Source organism: Paramacrobiotus metropolitanus, unplaced genomic scaffold (assembly GCF_019649055.1).
Source record: "Paramacrobiotus metropolitanus isolate TYO unplaced genomic scaffold, Prichtersi_v1.0 Parri_scaffold0000025, whole genome shotgun sequence".
NCBI lineage: Eukaryota > Metazoa > Tardigrada > Eutardigrada > Parachela > Macrobiotidae > Paramacrobiotus > Paramacrobiotus metropolitanus.
In genome coordinates this window covers 1,126,813-1,146,019 of record NW_026570245.1, presented here as the reverse complement: position 1 = coordinate 1,146,019, position 19,207 = coordinate 1,126,813, and the positions used below count along the sequence as shown (strand labels likewise).

Genomic DNA, 19,207 nt, shown 5'->3' with positions numbered 1-19,207 from the left:
GACATTTTGGATTTCTGACGTTCTGACGTTTTTAATTTTTCACGTTCTGACATTCTGACGTTCTAACGTTCTGATATTCTGACGTTCTAAATTTCTGACGTTTTTGATTTTTCACGTTCGGATTACCTGACGTTCTGTTTTTTGACGTTCTGACTTCTGATGTTTTTACGTTGTGACGTATAGATACTGTATAAGCGACATACTGGGCGATGTACCTTTTATGGACGTTTGGGTACTAATTTATTGCTCACATACCTCGTAACAATTATTATCTATACTAAAAGAAAGTATTAATATGTATCCGCTATAGTCTCCGTGGTTACAGTCATCATGTTAAGTACGAGTACTTACTTTGTATTGCTGTGCAGACTGCAGTAGTGAATACTTCTTCGAGTGCTCTTTACGTTTCCTATACTTAAGACCTGGTGGAACCATCTTCTGACCACTGGTTAATTAAAAAAAACAAAAATCTATTGGCACACCTATGGAAAATATGGAATTTTTTAAGACCAAGCTGGATTAAAACTGACCACGCGTTGACGAGTCTATAAAAACGGCGCATAAATACGTTTTGGTCGGTAAGATTGTATGAATATATATAAAGATATATATTTATTATTATTATATATACAATCCTAACTCCGCCGTTTCTTTTTCTCCCTTTTCCTCCAACACTGTCCGGCGCAGAATTTCGTTCGATAGCTTAAAAAACGGCTAAAATCCTGTAGTTTGTCCCTACAACTTTAGTTTTTCGACCTTCTTTTCCTTCGAATTACGAAACACGATCAAAACGAATTTTGCTGATTGGCTTATCATAAAGTAATTCTTAGTGGATTGGCGGAAAGGCGCATATTTCGAACGGAAACTGCTGACACAGCGTGGCAAACTGAGACATAAAAGCTACGGTACATCAGTAATCAGTAAAATTTAATACTCCTGTTTGTCGAAATTTTGTAATGGCAGAGCGATAGTACTCGTACATTATCATTTCTTTGGCGGAAAGAGGAAAGGGCAACAGTATAACGCGATTAACTTTAAGGCAACGGGTAACTTACGCATAATCGGAAACATCATTGCTGCGTCTTAGATTTTGGTAGAAAGTTTTGGTACTTCAACGTACAACGCGAAAAGCGGGTATATAGTAATAACCATATTATATATATTATTATTATTATATATACAATCCTAACTCCGCCGTTTCTTTTTCTCCCTTTTCCTCCAACACTGTCCGGCGCAGAATTTCGTTCGATAGCTGAAAAAACGGCTAAAATCCTGTAGTTTGTCCCTACAACTTTAGTTTTCCGATCTTCTTTTCCTTCGAATTACGAAACATGGCCAAAACGAATTTCGCTGATTGGCTCATCAGAAAGTATTTATTAGTGGATAATGTGGATTGGCGGAAATGCGTATATTTTCGAACGGAAACTGCTGACACAGCGTGGCAAACTGGGACATAAAAACTGCGGTACATCAGTAATCAGTAAAATTTAATACTCCTGTTTGTTGAAATTTCGTAATTGGCAGAGCGATAATGCAGTATGATTTCTTTGGCGGAAAGAGGAAAGGGAACCAGTATAGCGCAAATAACTGTACGGCAACGGATTACGTATAAACTACTAGGGAAGTGCACTGCTTTTTGCTAGCACTATTAGACCGAAGCGAAGCCGGAAACAGAGTTTTGCACAAAAATGCTTAGGTTATTTGATATGTGGTTTTATATGCAATAGCCATCAAAATAAAATAACAAAACATTGCAAGCGCTGGCACTCTACTGATTAATCAAAGAGTGGTGTTTCGGTGCTCTTCCATTTCTCCATGAAGTCATTTCAGCACATGTAATAAATTTCATTATGCGGACATTCGCTCGCGGCATCAGGCTGGACTTTCGTTATACCGTTGTTGCTTATATGATTCCGTAAAGGCGTAAACTAGATAATAGTTCTATCGATAATTTTATTAACTAATTCTTTTAGCAGAAATGTTTTTCCTTTAATACAAAACAAAGCTCTGTACTCAGTATTGAAAACAAAAAAATAATACTTAGAATTAATAAGGAATAATATATCTACTATTAGAAATAAACAAACTATAATAATAATGAATAATAATACTGATAATAATGAAAATCAGTATTTATAATAATTGCCTCGAAAACCGTTTGCTCAGTTAGCACGCGTGATCACCAAATGCAAAATACATGTCAAATTAAAAACATTTTAGCAAGTGGACGCACTTACTCATTGTTTCAGACGGAAATTTCGGCATTCTGATGGCTTTTTAAAATAAAGTCAATTCGGCAAGAGAAAGTTTAGCACGCGGACCGAGCAGCAATAACTCATGTTTCAAACGGGAATTTCGGCATTCTACGAGTAGTGGTTTTGTAAAATAAAATCAATTCGGCAAGGGAAATTGTAGCATGCGGACACAGCAGCAATTTTGGCCGGTTGAACAGAGTTAAGGATTTTCGCCGGCTAGAAAAAGGGGGAGGGGTTTTCGACGGTAAGCACGGGGGCAGGGATTTTCGCCGGTTAGACAGAGGGTAGGGATTTTCGCCGGTCAAGAACAGGGGCAGGGATTTTCGCCGGTTAGACAGATGGGTAGAGGTTTTCCCCGGTAAAACAGAGAGGTAGGGGTTTTTGCCGGTCAGACACAAGGGTAAGGATTTTTGCCGGATAGACAGAGGGGTAGGAATTTCCGCCGGTTAGACAAAGGGACAGGGATTTTCGCCGGTTAGACAGAGGGGTAGGAGTTTTCGCCGGTCAGAGACATGGGTAAGGATTTTCGCCGGATAGAGAGAGGGGTATGAATTTCCGCCGGTTAGACAAAGGGACAGAGATTTTCGACGGTTAGACAGAGGGGTAGGAGTTTTCGCCGGTCAGACACAAGAGTAAGGATTTTCGCCGGTCAAACAAAGGGGCAAGGATTTTCACCGATTAGACTGAGAGGTAGTAGTTCATCATATTACCGTAAAGTTTGCTAATTAATAATTCTATAATCATTATTAACAATTATAATAATAAACCAATAATCCAAATTCATTTCTACATTTTCCCGACCGAGGCCGGAGGCCGAGGTTGGGCTTGTATATACAATAGTACAATAAAAATATTTGCAAGAGTGTATCGCAGTAACAGTGTTGTGTAATAAAAACTGACGATCCACTTGCGCTATCTGACCTGTTCCAGCCTAAAAACATCTAGAAACACCGCGACGGTAAAATTTATGGGAATTTTATCGCCGATTGGCTTTCGCTACAGTTTTGGTACAGTAATATTGTAAAATTTGTAGTAGCGATAGAATTTCCAAGACTGCGGATCGGAATGGCAAAAATTCATCTCCAAACCGGCATGTGTAAGGACGAGGAATGTACTGGAAACTGGCAGAAAGCGTTATAAATTTCTGAAATTACTGCACAACTACTGTATATTGTTAATGATCTACCTAAGTTGCATCTACGAATTTAGGTATAAGTATTGTACTCCTAGTTAGGAATATTGTATATTATATACACTGTTCATGTTACTGATGTCATAGAGAACTACCCGTAGAGCAGCGACTACAAGGAGTTTCTGAACAAGACAAATGCGGCACCTAAAACCTTAAAGCCGGCCTTCCTTTTGGTAAATAAACTTCGGAGTATCCTGTAAACCGCCTACTCTAGTCTAGATCCTGTAAACCGCCTACTCTAGTCTAGATCATGAAACACAAAAAGCTTTAAAAAAACTACAAATTTAATAGCTGTATAGTATCTGTATGCATGTCGCATAAATAACTGTCTTCGTCATGCTGGTCACTTTGTTCAGCAATCGTAAAGGTCATTTACACTGATTACAAACACCTTTTGTGATTGTAAACTATAGCGCGTGACATCATTTTGGTATTATACAATATATATACGTACAGTTTGTAGCGCTCGTACAATCCTACTGATACTTATATAAGCTAACTTAGACAACTGTAGTTCACGAAATTGGTAGCCCTTTAATGCGAATTTTTACTGTAGAGGTGATTAACTGCACGTATTGTTCTCAGTCGTAGGCCTTCCCCGGTAATTAAGCTGCATAAATAAAAATTTTGCCAAGTATTTTTATTTCATTTAATATGTAATTCAACGACTGTGAGCAAGGCTGAAACGCTACGGTAACATGATGTCGCCGTTAAATCTGCATTGTGACAACATAATTTAAAATAACGATCTCGAAAAAAATAAGGTTATAAAGCGCGCGTTAAAATAAATTTCTGACGTAACGAATAAACAAAGCGCCGCGAGAGTGATGCATACACGATAAGATAAGAAATAAAAATCTGAATCTCTGTTGCATAAATTAATTTCACGAAAGCTGAAACAGCTTTCAACGCACATTTCTAGGGCAAAAACGACTGCAGCAGCTTTAATACATTCTGTTTTGATCACAAGAACAACGGTTTTTCCCAAATTTGGGAGCTGAGGGATGAGTTACCACAGCTTGGAATAGCTTTTTGCTCGCTCCAATCGTTCTAATTCCCATGTTGACGACAGCTGATTTTGGGCAGTAAGAATGAACTCCACAATATCATGCACAACAGCGAAGCTCTCCTACAATTTATTTAAAAGCATGCAGTAATTTAATACATTTAATTTATTATTTCCAGCTGCAAAAATAGGAATCAAAGTATTATTACCTGGTCAACGATAACAATATCAAAAACCTCCTTGTACAGGTCGATGGCCAAATCAAACTGAAATTGAATATACGCAATTACAAAACGATGCGAAATAACCTGCTGTATACGTAATGAAAAAATGGTCCTGCAATAACTATTCCGTGAAGCAAAAAAATACCAGAAAAGCGTTTTTACACTATGCTTACATCTTGTACAAGGAAGCCGATCTTGAGCAAATTTTGAGTCTGCGGCAGCGTAGCGGCCATTTGCGCGTCCGCAAGACTATCTCCGATTAAAATGATGTTGTGCCGGCTTTTATACTGGGCAAAATATTCTGCTCTCGAAGAAACGATCAGTGCTTTGTTCAGCCCATGAACTAATGGTTCACGAAAATCAGTTACGTAACCCTAAAAACCAACAAATTAAACTCGCCATAACCACTGTTAAATTAGGATAAATTTTATCAGAGTGTATAGTGATCGTACAATCAAAATCTGTAATATATGTATAGGCAGTATAGCGAGCGCTACTAATTGTAAATAAAAATATACATAATAGTTAGGTATGACCCGTGCGTGTATTATTGCAAATTGTTATGAAATTAACTTTGTGTACCTCGTCGTTGTGCGAAAATTCGTTCGCAACTACGGTTATATTGTCTGACAAGCAGACTTGATGCTCTAGTATTTCTGTAACAAAACCGAAATGAGCCGTGATGAAAAAGCCTTTGTAAAAACTGTGGTACGTAATCGCGTATGCTGTTTATCGGTCACTTGTAGCTCGGTATGTACTATTACATTTTATACGCACCTTTTACAACCGCTGACAGACCTGCCGAAAATATTGTTACCGGAACTTTTCGTAGGCCAACCTTGGATAAAAATATAGGTACTTTGGCACTAAAAAGTAAGAATTTTTCTCTTAGCGTCCAGTTCTGTAAGTGTAAACTATATGTGTTTATGCCACAGTAAAATTTTCAGCTATAATCCTGTGTTAGAAAAGTTACCATAAGATAATATATATAAGGACGCGTATCTGTTGTACGTATAATTTGCAACCGGAAGAATACGTGTGCCACACCTAGCGGTAAGAACATTCCATTTACCGTAGAGTGGCGCTGGAATTTTGTACGCATTTGGGAATATCTTTCACTCGCACTTTGTACTGCTTCATCAACTCGTGGGATTTCGTCAACCAGTTGTGCATGCCGTCCTCTCGTTCCTTCGGGGATAAGTCCGGATTTTGCTGCATAGGGAGGTATTTGTTCCTGAGCTTGGCTGTCTAAATGTAACATCCGGTATCATTGTAAAAATTACCGCGTTTTACCCTCTATAGCTCACAGCTTTATTGTTTACCATTTCTCTGTATTCCTTAGGCATTGTTTCCGATTGCTCTACCACTTCTACAAACGAAAAAGTATTTTTAGCAGAAATATAGGTGACTTCGTAAAAAATAAGCAGTACAGTATGTTGCACGTATGCTACAGTGCCTTAAGTACAGGTATAACATTAAAAAATCCATAATAACATACAAATCTCCTTGTACACATACCTAAAGTATAAACTGGTCTTTGAGCATAACAAAATATATTGGAAACATGAGCACAATTATCGGAAATAATCTAATGGAAAAACTTTTAGCAGCGTAAAATATAAACTGCATTATCTGGACTATCCGAAACGTAGTTGATTTGCATTGCTCTATAAATCATAGAGGTCGAGGTTATCTATAGGTTTGAGGTCATATAACAGTTTTGAAATGTATACTATATATATAGTTTATAATATTATACGAGTACGATGTTACAGCTTGCGTACACGTATAAATATTTCAAAAGTTGATTACGTTACTGCAGCTTAAAATCTATCGTGGTTTATAGTGCATGCTGTTTGTCCATAAAGTTCGTACGGAGACTACGGACCTTATGATGCGATTGTAGAAGTACTATTTTTTTGCTGTCTTATGGTATTGTATTTTGAATTTTTTAAGTTCACGTACTTACGGTATGTCGTATCACAGGGATCACCATTTTTCGCGTACCGTGTCAGAGTATAGTCGAAATCTGTGATAATCTGCAGCCTATGATCTCCATCGTTTATCAAATTGTGAATAACTTTCCGCACGTGTTGACCATCACGGATGGCAATATTTGGAGAGGAAAACAATACCTGCTCCAACTGAAAAAAGTTTTGATATAAGTGTCGCGCAAGGCTGGCAAGCGCCATTTTGAGAATAGTGAAAAACGTTTATCCAATGGTAAAAAAATCGTATACACCATATACACAAAAACCGAAAAACAAACCAGTGAAACGAACAAAAAAATATAGAAAACTTTAAGCTCAATCAAGCTGCTCTGCAAATACCGCTCAAGTAAAGGAAACGCGGCAAAAATGCCAAAAGGCGTATAACAACAACCGGCACCAGCGCTTTTAAATGCGCGCACATAACAATACTTTTGTCGTCAGTTAATTGTGTACTTAGAAACATATATAATAATATTAAGCACCGTTCCAAAAACTATCTGGTCATTACAGCATACCTTGAGTGGTATACTCGCCGCGAGTGCTGCGTCATTTTCCCCGATACATACTGCCGACGCCGTGGCGAGATTATTGTGCATACTGGGGAATATCGTATGCGCATAAATGTCGGCATGATTAACCGGCAAATGACTATCTAATAAGTCCCGTGCAGTATCATGATCCCCGACGGAAGATGGTAATATGGGTGATGGTGCGAATATGTGATGTTGTTTACCGCTGACATCAGCAGAATATAGACGCGTAGATAGTTCTGAATTTTCAGTGCTCTTGTGATCCAGTATTAAGTCATCGGGGGTGTCTTTTTCGGACAGTGTACAGTCTGTAGGATTGGAAGACGGATAATTATAACGTAAATACACACACGCACCAGCCACTGCTCCAACACCCATGGCGATTCCAAACAGTTGCTTTTCGGTGGGAGCTCGGAGTTTTATAAATGAATGTAGTCGCTTTAAATGACCATCTTGACTTTCCATCAAGTTAGATCAAAGAAAGCCATTCAGAGAATGTTACAGGAAAATTTGACTCTGTTTGTACCTGTTGGTTTACGACAAATTCTGGCAAAATATTGAATAAACTTTCTAATGAAGACGTATTACGATATTTTGTCGTGCTTAGGCTCAGCTTGGCTATAAAAAGAAGTTTATGATGATCTCGCAAATCACAGTACGTACTGTTAAAATTGTTGTTGTATAATTATGGTTGCCGTGTTACGTATGCCCCTTTCAAAAATCAAGCTCAAAATGCGTATACATTTTTGCGGTAAAAGTAAGTCGTAATTAACGGCTAAAAATTCCGAAACTGTGCGGTACGGGAAAAGGGTTCCTTTTATTAATCTGAATTATGGCAAATTATTGATGGCGTCATTGACCTAAAATAAGTAGAAGCATAGATCATCCCACCTGAATTATATATATTGCGGAAACAGGAAAAAACTGATTTTAGTACTCCGTTTAATTTGTGCCTTTCCTGTTACGTTACGGTGCTGTTTTGAACGGAAATTGTTAACAATCGACAATTATTGCCGATGGCAGTTAATGTTCATATGTAAAACTTCTAATAGAGCCTATTAAGTACTACTCTAGCAGTAATGTCAACGGCAAAATAACAATGTGGTTACTGAGTTTGTATTACGCTTAATGCGACGTCGCCCAGTGTTATTATGTTTACTCTGCTTTAAACTGAACAGTACAACACAGAAAAAAAATGTAAAACTAAAAATATTTGTGCCAGTTATTCTATATAAAATTTTTAAGAACTAAAATAAAACGCTGTTGCTTGCGATAATGCAGCAATAACGCACCCATCTAAAAATGTTACTTTAAAAACAGTAACACAAACAGCAAAATGATAATTTTGAAAATCTGAAGATCTAGAATTTCACAGAAAACCGCCATTTTGTAAAAAGGAAATGAAGACCCGTTGGTGACAGAAGACGGACCGCATTAATTAAAATGCGGAGCACACTCCTTGCTTGTCACACTTCCCTTCCAGTTTAACTCCGCATGGCCAGTCCACCAGTTTGAAAATGTGACTGAACACCCGGTCACCTTCACGTCGCTCACAACTGACGTAACATTCATCGACTTCCAGTGTTTTACCCGTGAAGGACATTTGACGGTAAAACTTATTGTGCACCATATCGCACACGCGGAAACGGCCGGCAACGGCTTCCTGTAGATCATCAGATTCGGGACTGGGCATTTCCAGACGGGATGCTGCAGCAGCGGCGTCTTCGTCATCATCTTCGTCGTCGTCATCGAGCTGCCGCTCTTCAACTTCATCCTGCTGAAGATAAACAGTTTGTGAAATAAACAGTTTGTATCAAAAAATTAATATACAGATACGTACGAACAATGAATTAAACTGATTTATTAAACCGCTTAATACAATTATAAGATGATGTATGCCGGTCAGTTTACATAAGCATAAATTATACTGAACATGTAAATAACACGCGCAAAATTCTTTATCACTGAGAACAAGCATTTTACATATGTTTACATCCTTCGGAATAAATTAAGGTGCTCGTGCGCGTTTTATTTCAACACAAGTTATTAATAAACACCATATGTGCATGAGTACGTGTACACGTATGAAAAATCGCTACTTCTGCACAATAAAACTTAGCAAACATAGATTAAGGATTCCCACTGACCTTACTAACCGGGAATTCGTCCTGAGGCAGTGGATCAAAGGGTACATCAAGCAAGGCCCGTTTATATAACCTTGCATTTTGTGCTACATTCTCCGGATCATAATCTTCAGTTTCGAAAGGTCGTACAACCAAACTGCCCCCCGGGTTGATCGTCTCAGCGACGGCATCAAAACCCTTATCCATGTCCTCCAGCGTATCACCTTTGCGTCCGTCATCCCCTTCTTTCAAGTTCAGGGGCAACGCTCGTTGCGACCGAACAAAAACATCCGGCTCATCGCGCAGCACAGTGCGGGCCTGTACCATATCTTGCTGTTGTTGATTGGCCCGCAACGCATTCTCAATGGATTTCTTCATCTGGCGCAGCTGCGATGCCTCGGCATCCAGGATAACACTGACAGCCCGGTCCCGATCGGCCTCGTCATCTTCATCGGAGTCGTCATTAGCCGCGTTCTGAATTACACATATGCAGCAGATTGGCATACTGATTAAAAAAACAGCTGTCGATTAGGGGGTGTGTTTAATTAGCACGTACTGTTGTTGAGCCGCTGGACTCATCATCCGGTATGTCCACGGCGTCCTGCCGCACTAATGGCGGACGGTTGGCCTGCGACGCTGGAACTGAGAGGCGTTTTAATCGGGATCCGCCCATTGGTATAAAATCCCGGTTTGATTCCGGTTGGATCTCAACGTCTTCCTTTAAAGAAAATAACAACGATTACACAATACTTAACTGCAATGCGTGGAGATTTCAGCACACAAACTGACGGTGTTGACAAGTGAGCATTGTATGCGTGTGTATAACATGCCACTAGAAAACAGTAAAATACATCTTTAACTCGGAATTGTAAATTTCCGGCAAAGTTTCAAATCATTTCCGTATTGTACAGCGAGCGAGTAACACAGACGACAAACCAGACCCTCAACTGGGCATAAACCGACGCTGAGAGTTTGCGCATTCGAATGATTGCTGCATGACTTACTCAGTATACACAAAATTTACATTGCACCTAGCACCTCACCTTGCGGCAAGTTTCTAAGACGGCGTAGCACAGATAAGCTTAACCCTGAATATCTAAATGCGGAAGCTTATCAAGCAGCTAACCGGTTGGAAAACATTTTTGCACCAAATCAAAGAGCCGAACTAGATGTCACTGGTACATTATATATCGTCAGTTTACAGCAACATGAATCCACTTCACAGTGCAATTGACGTCTGTTTAAAACGATCATGGTGAACTGCAGCAGATGAGTCTGATCCTAACATTTACAGTTCAATATTGTTGGCCATGATCGCCAGCTAAACTGCACAGTCGAACGCCGTGTATTTGCATAATACCACCACTGTGTTTTTGATGACGCTTGGTCCTCTCTCTCCCGGTTATACACGGTACATCTACTAGATCCGTCAGTCGGAAAGCAAATAAAGGTGCTAACGCCTACAAACGTGCCGAACACAAGGAACTTTTTGTGATTCGATAGGTCACGTGTGCCGCGGAGTCTGGCAGAGCATCTACGCGCAAAGATGCGTTGCCGTTTTTCACAGTTTTCCGGTTGTTTACGCTAAACGATGGAAAGCTGTGACTGATAAACGCTCCAACCGGGTAAATATTCACCAAATTTCAGTTCCACAAATTTATTGATCGTTTGTACCATGGAGCGCACTTAACTTGTTTCCTATCTCGATCGAAAACATTTAGGAAACGAATGCATCTGTGAAGTGCAATAGCATCTTAACAGACCACTGCGGTTTACAATTACGGTAACAGCTACTTCTTCGCGACCATTGTGCGAAGTTTAAGCCAACCGTTTTGCTGCATCGCCATTCCGTTTATTTTGTGACATTATCGTTGTTAATTTGTCACGTTAATAAAACGGGACAATCAATATGTTAAGGTAACGGTAGCGTAATAACTACTGCAAAATTCAACGTTTGGTTACGAATTGTTCAAATCCCCATTATCCAACAATAACCCCGTTTGTGAACGAACCCGGATTACACCACACACACATCGGAAGAACAGCACAAAGCAAATTATTTAATTTAAGTCTATATATATGGCGTTTGCGCCGAAGTGAGAAATCAGGTCTTCAATCCCTAATTAAATGTCCCAACAAGGTCTTACAAAAGCGATTTGGAAAAAATAAGGCCAACGAACAACGTCCGCATTAACCGGAAGAACATTGCGCCGACGTGGCGTAAGGAAACCTGCATTGTGCGAGCGCGGGATAACGACGTACTCCAACGGAGTGCCGCAATAACACTCCTGCAGCTGCCGGCCGGCACGACACGTATTTTGTCGTTTGCCGGATAATAATGCTGTTGTTATTAACTAAGTGTCATCCGCTCTAATTCCAGTTTTCTTCCCAATGGGCTGCGCACCACCCCCGCGTCTCTTAAACACAGACCAGACGCTAAAAGCCGGCCAACACAGATTTAACCAGGTTCGACGAGCGACATCTGCACCCATAACCTGACAGCCAAAGGAACGATAAATTATTCAATTTGTTATTTTAAACGATTCTATACTTGAGCCTATTAGCTAAGCAAGGGATAACCCGAATTTTCAAGAAAGATTTTATGCCAGAAAAAGTAATGTTAACAAATAAAATAAGATCTTAATAACTAGTAACTAAGCATGGTAATACTTCAGACGTTTAGTTTTGCTACCTTATCATATACGCACCAGTGCACCACAACGGGATGAACTTACTTCTTCTTGTGGGGCTTCCAGGGTACGAACAAACGTATCCGGTGGATTTCCATCCAGCATGGCGAGGTCTCTTAATAAATCCTCAACATTCTCTTCCTGTTGTTGCCGATCGCGGCTACGGTCGGTCTCTGAAACTGTCGGTATATCTGCATCGAAATCCCAGACATCCGCCGACTGCTGTAAGTCGTCTCCGGACACGTCTAAGTCGCTCCCAGCATCACGCAAAGGATATCTCAGCTTTCGCTGCAATATGAAGCGATTAGGACCAATGCAATAGCATTTCTAAACTAACCGGCTTTGTAAATCGCATTGGAGAAACATTAAGACCGCTTAATCTTTGTCTTTGTATTTGACATTAAGACCGATCTTTGTATTTTTACTAACCACAATGCCGCTATTCTGATCGTATGGGCTCCACTCATCTGTGTCTCCCATACGACCAATAGCCACGGCAACATCTTCTGGATTAATGGGTTCGGCATATATCGGCACGTTCCGCTTGACCAGCACCGGCTCCAAATCTCCAGCTTCCTCGATTGTTCTGGGAATGTCATCCTCTGTACTGATCACAAGTGGTCTTACATAAGTGGTGGGTTCGGACCGCGGCCTAGCAGCTGGGATCCAGGGTAATCTGTAGCCTGGAGCGGGCACAGTCTGGTCGAAGGTCAGGGCGTACGGTGAAACTCCTTCATCCACCTGGTCACCTATATTTCCGCTGTTATCTCCAACAATTTCAGCATCGTTCCTTATTGTTGCTACTGCCGGGGGTACTGCCAGCTGCAGTGCAAAAAAATGAAATTAACAATTCAGCAGATATGCTTGTGTAAAGTTCAAAGCGTTAAAAACTGTACATAAAACTTCGCAACAAAATCTATACTTGCAGTATCAATTTTCTCGTTGTCTGTGCAGTTCCAAACAACTGCGCAAAGCAAAATTAATGGTACTGACAGGTGGCCGATTCCAGACCTTCATAAAACCTTCGCAGGTGCAAGCAATGTAGGTTTATTGGTTTATGAAATGGTTTGTAAACAATATTATGACAAAAATTATAGCTGTTATTAATTGGATTAAAAATCACCACGCGTAGCGCGGACAGCGAGCTTGACATTAGGTTGTGCAGGATTAGGGTGGGCACTGGGAACCGGCTTTAGGAACGGCATAAGTTTATACTACATTAAGTTTCGATAATAAAATCTCCTGATTTGATTTAATTTCCTCCTGTAACCGGACTGGGTGCGGCCATCGGGTCGGCAGAGCTTGCGATCCGGTGCTGTACTGGGTTTCAAGAACAGCACTTCAAATGCTATTTATTCTAACCATAACGCTCCATTTCCGCCGATTAATCATCCATTTTAGTATCGCTGATCAGACTGATTACCGCACTTAATTATGTACAGTACTTCCACGGACTGTCTACGCATGTGCAGTATGATTGTAATTAAGGTCTACGATACTAAGGGAAAGCAGTAATTACGTATTAATAAAATAGGTGATGAACGATGAACGAAAGAAAAGGTCACGCGCAGGCATCCGCCTTTCTTACAAAAGAAATTCCAAAAATATGCTGCATTCACAATCGCAAATTGGCTTTAAAACCACATGTCACGTCTTTTCCTGATAAGTCTCACTCACAATCAGGGCTTATCGAATACAATGGCAACGTAGAAAAATTTAAAAACCAAAAACGCAAGTTTTATAATTAGACGGTAACAGAAAGCACAAAGTCAACCAACAAAACATCGAAGATAAATAATGTAAAACTGTATACGTTCTTAGTAAAATTGGGTGAAAAATTGAACAATCAACTTCTGAGGGTTTTAAAAAAAATTTATAGAAACTATATAGTATAGTTTACCTCTAAGTCGTAACCGGAAGCGGATGGCTGGGACGATATGCCCGATTCGGAAGGAGCAAACTGAAGTTCCTGCTGGCTGTTGGCCACCATGAACTCGAGACCAGTGTCTTCAACGGCGCGAAGGGGCAGCGGGACAGCACTCACGTGGGACCCTCCAGTCAACGATAATAATATGGACAGTAGACAGACTGTGGGCAATCCAAAATACGTACGCATTAACAATTGTCCGCAATAAATCGCCCGAACGATCCACATGTTATGCATGACGCCAACGATGGTCAGTCAATTTCGATGGAATATTGTGGACATACATTTGCGGTTCTCCGACGGAGCATGTGTGGAGTAATTAATGACACACTTAAACGATCGACCATCCCTTTTCTTCCTTTAGACGAATTAATTTCCTGATTTCAATCAGATTATGATTTAATTACTCATCCGACGTCGACGCCATTATGTCTGGCGTGTGTGATTAGTACCATTTACTGCATAAGGTCACGCTTGCGTAAATGGTAATACTTCGCAAAAAGAATGCCAGTTTTATGCTGTATGGGAATAAAAATAATAGAACGGATGGTACTTGACGTGTGTGATTGTCAGTCTGTCACAGTGACTCCAGGATTAACAGAAAGGTCCCACAATGGTTCCACAATGATCACTGAATCAAGAATGAGATACACAATTCTTCTAAAATTAATAACGGTGTCTGTATACGTCAAGCCTCCAGGATGATATAAACGCCCACTAATTTGGGTCAGATTGAGAAATTTTCAGAGATCGGCGACGTATTTCATTCTTTCTGGATCAGCAATAATGGGAAAAGTGGTAGCATAGGCGTACTCTATAACAAACAGTTCAATACTAATAATTCTAAACGCAGCGATACAATATTAATAGTTTGCACACAATGTGGCAATTGTGCACTGCAAAGCCATGACGCACTGCTGCAATAATAATATTATATCGACGCAAGACGGTTAAGTGGTAGAAAAAATAAACCGTTTACTTACATACAACCATCCATGCAACCAGCAAGCGCTGAAAATACAGTACGTAATTAATAACAGCTAAATTAAAGTCAAGAGTGGTAGGTGTATAACGATTTCACAGAGATGAATCAGAAGTTTGAAATATTTGCAAAAAGAGAAGATGAGAAGAAAAGTTTAACGAAAGGGAAAGTTGTGGTTGTACCACAGAATTCAGAAAATAATGTAAACAGCTGGCTGGTTTCCGTAGGGAAGTACCAGTACAGTACTATAAAGTAGGATGGCAGCGCAAAAAATAAGCTGACATGCTGACTATGTGATGCATAAGTAAATTTATCGATCCCGCATCACATAGTCTATTGCAATTGGTTGTCCCGCTACCAAGCACGGTGCAGAAACGGGAACAGTTTAACTTAAAGTACTCTGCAATATGCTTTTTACTGCCCCGAAACTCGCTTGTACTTACTCTCCACCGTACCGTACTGCATATGACATTGAAATGTTGCATGATCGATGCACTTAATTCGGTAAATTTATGTATATCTCGAAAGGAAAGTTTTCTTTTACTGCGGTCACGATCTAATCGTACAGTGAATATATATTGTACGTACGGCAGAGTACAATACGTTCGGTTGGAAAAGATGTTCACAATCCGGACTCATGGTAAAAATACCAACTGCTCCGTCTGACATCCTGCACCATCTCCGGCAAGTGGACAAGTGCACTCCGAAAACTGCCCATCAACTTCCGTACGATCAGCAGTTTAGCACACGCAAATGCACCGGAAGTACGATGGCATGCAATATAGTGAGCCACATGAGGATGTGAGGGAATCCAGGGAAGATATCCTGTCTGTGAATGAGCCACTGGGATTTTAAATCACCTGACAGCGGACAGCCTGCTCGATCGACATTTGCAACCCACATTGCAGCACGCCATTATATTTGCTTTAGCCGGCTTGGATGCAGTTTTCTAACTTGTATTAGGATATGTACAGCAGTGACTTACTACTACGAGTACAACACAGACATCTGTATCCTTCTTCCATGCCGCTATGCCAAATATTCGCAAAGAAAAAATTAACGAATTCGAACAAGGACTGATGCTTTTACAACATTCGAAGCTTTTAAACATTCCTCAATATTTACTGTACAGTAATACAAAGCACAAGATAATGAACGGGCTTTGAACAAAAAAAAGTTCTGTGGCCAGCTGTGGCGGCTTAACTTGCACACCGATCCCGTATTACAACATTACAGCTTACAGGGGCGATTATTGCAAATGCCTGAAAAAAGTTATGACGTGCAGATTCTATTTACAGTATAATTAGTAAAAAATTACGGTAGTACTTTGCTGTTTACTAAACGAATGAAATCAGAGCGATTAACTTTTAAAAAGTGTGGTTCCTTGTTAGAAAACTGATTATATGCTGCAACTGGTGGACTGGGATTCTCTTTTGGTGTCTGATCATGTTGTATTCGTACGAGTACACTTGTGCCTTTTCGTTGTTTCGCAGACTTTTTCATAGCTGCGCAAGTTTTGTTTTACCCTTTACCCGCTGTTAACAGTGTTCTGTTTACAAACGAGGGTGGGAACTGTTATCTGCAAAACACCCTGCAGATGCGCACTCGATTGATCATTTGCGTGATCATGCGCCGTCTGAACAATTATGCGTTTTCCGTAACGACGGAGCTCTTTGCATGAATCAACATCAGCGGAATTCGGGATGCGAGAACGTCGGACTCGCGCTGTGTTGCGACCCATATGGAGAACCTATCGCTGGTTGATTATTCTGGTCTCCCTTCTCACGGTGTGTATGTGGTTTGTGTTGTTGCGAGGCAGTGGAGATTCCCAAGACTCCTCGGCAGCGAATGGTGTGCTTCGCAAGGTTTGTCGATTCACTTAGCCAGAAATACTGCGCAAGAATCAGCAAGGTCGCAGTTAGTCTGTGTAACATGTTTTCCGGGTTGTTGCAGCTATATGCGCCGTATGATTCCCGTGAAATTCGTTGGCTTATGACCAACTGGCCTGGGGTGCTGTTTATTGTGGATCCATCTTTTTTGGATTGTGTAGCGAAGACTGCCGAGAAGTTTGGTGTGGATTTCTGTTTGGGAATTCTTTCCCAGAATGATGTTGTATCGTTGGGCTCCTATCCGATTTCCGATTCCGAACTGGTAAGTTTAATTTTAAAACAATTTATTTTTTGGAAGTCTGTAGACGTACAGTTTAACTTTTGACCGAATTTACGATACTTCTATGAAAACGCTTTATATATATTATTTCTCTTATAAAATTATGCGCAGTTGCTGTGAATTCACGGTTGCTGTAAAAAGGCATCGTTCATGCTTTCAGCCTTTAAAGTTTAATGCATAGGAAATGTAAATATTTATTCGTATTCTTACATAGTCAGTGTTCGGAAGCTCACTGAACTTTTTTAGGACCTGCTTTGTCCGTTTTAAGCTGTTATCTCTCTTATTTTTTTATTGTTAGAAAAACTTCACAAATTACGCCGGAAGTGCACGTTGCATTGTTACGGAGAACTTGGTGTGTGGTCGGGAACGTCGAGATTTTGCTCTTCCACATTGCCGGAATGGTGAGATTGACAGTAAAGTGTCTCATCTGTACGTGGGAAATCAGGGTGGTCAGCTTATTCATATTGCCATTTTCCAACCACTTTCCGACGGTTTATCCATGACCAGCCAAGCCCGTTCCACGAATAAACAGTTCGCGTCATGCCGAAGACATTGGCAGAATGGTCAAGGGATGTGGAATTTTTCCGCTCTGGCTTTTGGAAAATCGAACAGAGTGTACGACAGGTGAGAACGAGCAATTACCGACCTCGGTGTTCGTACTTCTTGGTGAGTTTTGTTTTGCCTTTTGCAGGATAGCTTTGACTTCCTTGGCGATCAATTCGAACATTATGGATATTCCAGTGCTTATTCCAACAAACCTGGAAGAATTCCGGCATTCGTATTTCACGTCGAATTTTATTCCGTGCAACAGATCGTCGGTAGAGGCATTCTTGAAGGCCTATCCCAATATGACGTCCACGGATGATGGATTATTTCGGGCTCGAACAAAAAAGATTTTATTCCGGATCAGGAAAATTCTTGACGAAGCCGGGGTCGTTTGGTGGATTAGTAGCGGAACATTATTAGGTACCGGTATTTGCTTTTGTGCCGTTAATACCAACGAAAACTTTCGTATAAGTTACCATTTTTTATCCCGTCCGTAGCCTTGCATTTCCATTTTTTACCCCGTACCGGCTGTTTCCTGGATGTTGTATTTACAACTGTTACCTTTCGTTAGAGCACATTAATTGGATTTTTATGTGTTATGCTTCTTTAGGCTGGTTTAGACAGTGCGATATTATTCCCTACAGTCAAGACATTGATATCGGCATCTTTATCAAAGACTTTAAAACCAACTTGGCAGATTTATTCGAAGACCATGGTTTTGAGACAGCTTACCGGTTAGGAATGGTAAGACAAGATTAGTAACTGTAGCTTATCGAAAGACAAATCGGTATTTCTGAAATTTTTTAGAAGAACGACAGTTTGCAAATTTCGTTTGCTTTTGATGAAACGAAGGTGGATATCTATTTCTTCTATGAAGAATTCAATCAAGTATGGAACGGTGCCACTGCGTACGTGGCCGGGCAAAAGTTTAAGTAAGTCTCCGTTGTTTCATGGTCTTCGAGAAATATGGTGCTTTTCCATATTGAACTTACGTACATTTTTGTTTTACCGTAGATATACATTTCCGCGATTTACTCTTTGTTGGACCAGTTTTCTTGGCATTCTTGTACGCATTCCCTGCCAACCTTTAACTTACATTCGGGCAAATTACGGCGATACCTGGTTTCGACCGGTAGAGAAATGGGATTGGCGCATTAGTCCGCCTAATGCACAGCTGAATGGGTTCTGGACAGAAAACCAGAAAACCGAAGCGATTTATCTGAATCCCAAATTCTATGGTGGGAACGGTGATGTTCGATCAGTAAATGCGACTATCTGATCGGACTGTTTGGAATCTGTGATGCTTCTTCCTGCAAGAGGATACAATATCTGGTGATGTGTTTACCGTTGGATCTGTTGTTATTGGCGGCTGTTATTCTGAATTCTCGTATCGTTTGCTCAATTTGTGATTGGTATTGATTGCGTTGATTCTCTTTTCTTGCCATGTTTTATCTGTTTTACCCAGGCTTTGTTATACTGCAGGGAGGTTTTGTATTCGATTTTAGCTATTTTGGGATGTGTTTATTGGAGGTCTACTTTCGCAATGTCATACTCTGTAATTGGTAGAAAAAT

The 19,207-nt window shown here is 40.3% G+C and overlaps 3 protein-coding genes across 7 annotated transcripts; 1 reads left to right on the top strand and 2 right to left on the bottom strand.

Annotated features, from left to right (window-relative positions):
- Positions 1–4,082: 4,082 nt before the first annotated feature.
- LOC129587519 (cytosolic 5'-nucleotidase 3-like) lies at positions 4,083–7,839 on the bottom strand. The gene is made up of 9 exons (XM_055481312.1): positions 7,184–7,839; positions 6,647–6,821; positions 6,000–6,046; positions 5,750–5,925; positions 5,455–5,543; positions 5,260–5,333; positions 4,851–5,051; positions 4,663–4,719; positions 4,083–4,576 (listed from the first exon to the last, which is right to left on the bottom strand). The coding sequence occupies exons 1-9, from the start codon at positions 7,661–7,663 to the stop codon at positions 4,457–4,459; spliced, it is 1,419 nt and encodes a 472-aa protein (XP_055337287.1). The 5' UTR covers positions 7,664–7,839; the 3' UTR covers positions 4,083–4,456.
- Positions 7,840–8,337: 498 nt separating this feature from the next.
- On the bottom strand, positions 8,338–15,757 carry LOC129587607 (uncharacterized). Of its 5 annotated transcripts, XM_055481422.1 has the most exons (8): positions 15,509–15,757; positions 14,922–14,949; positions 13,912–14,752; positions 12,441–12,833; positions 12,057–12,299; positions 9,878–10,039; positions 9,346–9,795; positions 8,338–8,975 (listed from the first exon to the last, which is right to left on the bottom strand). In XM_055481422.1, exons 3-8 carry the CDS (start codon positions 14,173–14,175, stop codon positions 8,637–8,639), a joined length of 1,851 nt encoding a protein of 616 aa, XP_055337397.1. In that variant the 5' UTR covers positions 14,176–14,752; positions 14,922–14,949; positions 15,509–15,757; the 3' UTR covers positions 8,338–8,636. The 5 variants fall into 5 exon arrangements, with proteins under 5 accessions (XP_055337397.1, XP_055337400.1, XP_055337398.1 ...); XM_055481425.1 differs by lacking the exon at positions 15,509–15,757 and having other exon boundaries at positions 8,338–8,972; positions 9,355–9,795; positions 14,922–15,246; XM_055481423.1 differs by lacking the exon at positions 15,509–15,757 and having other exon boundaries at positions 8,338–8,972; positions 14,922–15,245.
- A 410-nt stretch (positions 15,758–16,167) lies between these two features.
- Positions 16,168–19,114, top strand: LOC129587609 (ribitol-5-phosphate transferase FKTN-like). Its single transcript, XM_055481426.1, has 7 exons — positions 16,168–16,785; positions 16,874–17,071; positions 17,388–17,713; positions 17,781–18,055; positions 18,246–18,379; positions 18,443–18,567; positions 18,650–19,114. The coding sequence occupies exons 1-7, from the start codon at positions 16,624–16,626 to the stop codon at positions 18,912–18,914; spliced, it is 1,485 nt and encodes a 494-aa protein (XP_055337401.1). The 5' UTR covers positions 16,168–16,623; the 3' UTR covers positions 18,915–19,114.
- Positions 19,115–19,207: the final 93 nt, after the last annotated feature.

What these genes read in the sequence shown, in the direction of transcription:
- LOC129587519 (XM_055481312.1), bottom strand. Translation starts at nt 7,663, where the DNA reads ATGGAAAGTCAAGATGGTCATTTAAAGCGACTACATTCATTTATAAAA. An exon ending in TCTGTCAGCGGTTGTAAAAG is followed by an intron (nt 5,334 to 5,454) that starts GTGCGTATAAAA and finishes GTTTTGTTACAG; the next exon opens with AAATACTAGAGCATCAAGTC. An exon ending in AATTTTCGCACAACGACGAG is followed by an intron (nt 5,052 to 5,259) that starts GTACACAAAGTT and finishes GTTGGTTTTTAG; the next exon opens with GGTTACGTAACTGATTTTCG.
- LOC129587609 (XM_055481426.1), top strand. Translation starts at nt 16,624, where the DNA reads ATGCGAGAACGTCGGACTCGCGCTGTGTTGCGACCCATATGGAGAACC. An exon ending in TAGTAGCGGAACATTATTAG is followed by an intron (nt 18,056 to 18,245) that starts GTACCGGTATTT and finishes ATGCTTCTTTAG; the next exon opens with GCTGGTTTAGACAGTGCGAT. An exon ending in CAGCTTACCGGTTAGGAATG is followed by an intron (nt 18,380 to 18,442) that starts GTAAGACAAGAT and finishes GAAATTTTTTAG; the next exon opens with AAGAACGACAGTTTGCAAAT.
- LOC129587607 (XM_055481422.1), bottom strand. Translation starts at nt 14,175, where the DNA reads ATGCATAACATGTGGATCGTTCGGGCGATTTATTGCGGACAATTGTTA. An exon ending in ATCAGAATAGCGGCATTGTG is followed by an intron (nt 12,300 to 12,440) that starts GTTAGTAAAAAT and finishes TTCATATTGCAG; the next exon opens with CGAAAGCTGAGATATCCTTT. An exon ending in TGGAAGCCCCACAAGAAGAA is followed by an intron (nt 10,040 to 12,056) that starts GTAAGTTCATCC and finishes TTTTCTTTAAAG; the next exon opens with GAAGACGTTGAGATCCAACC.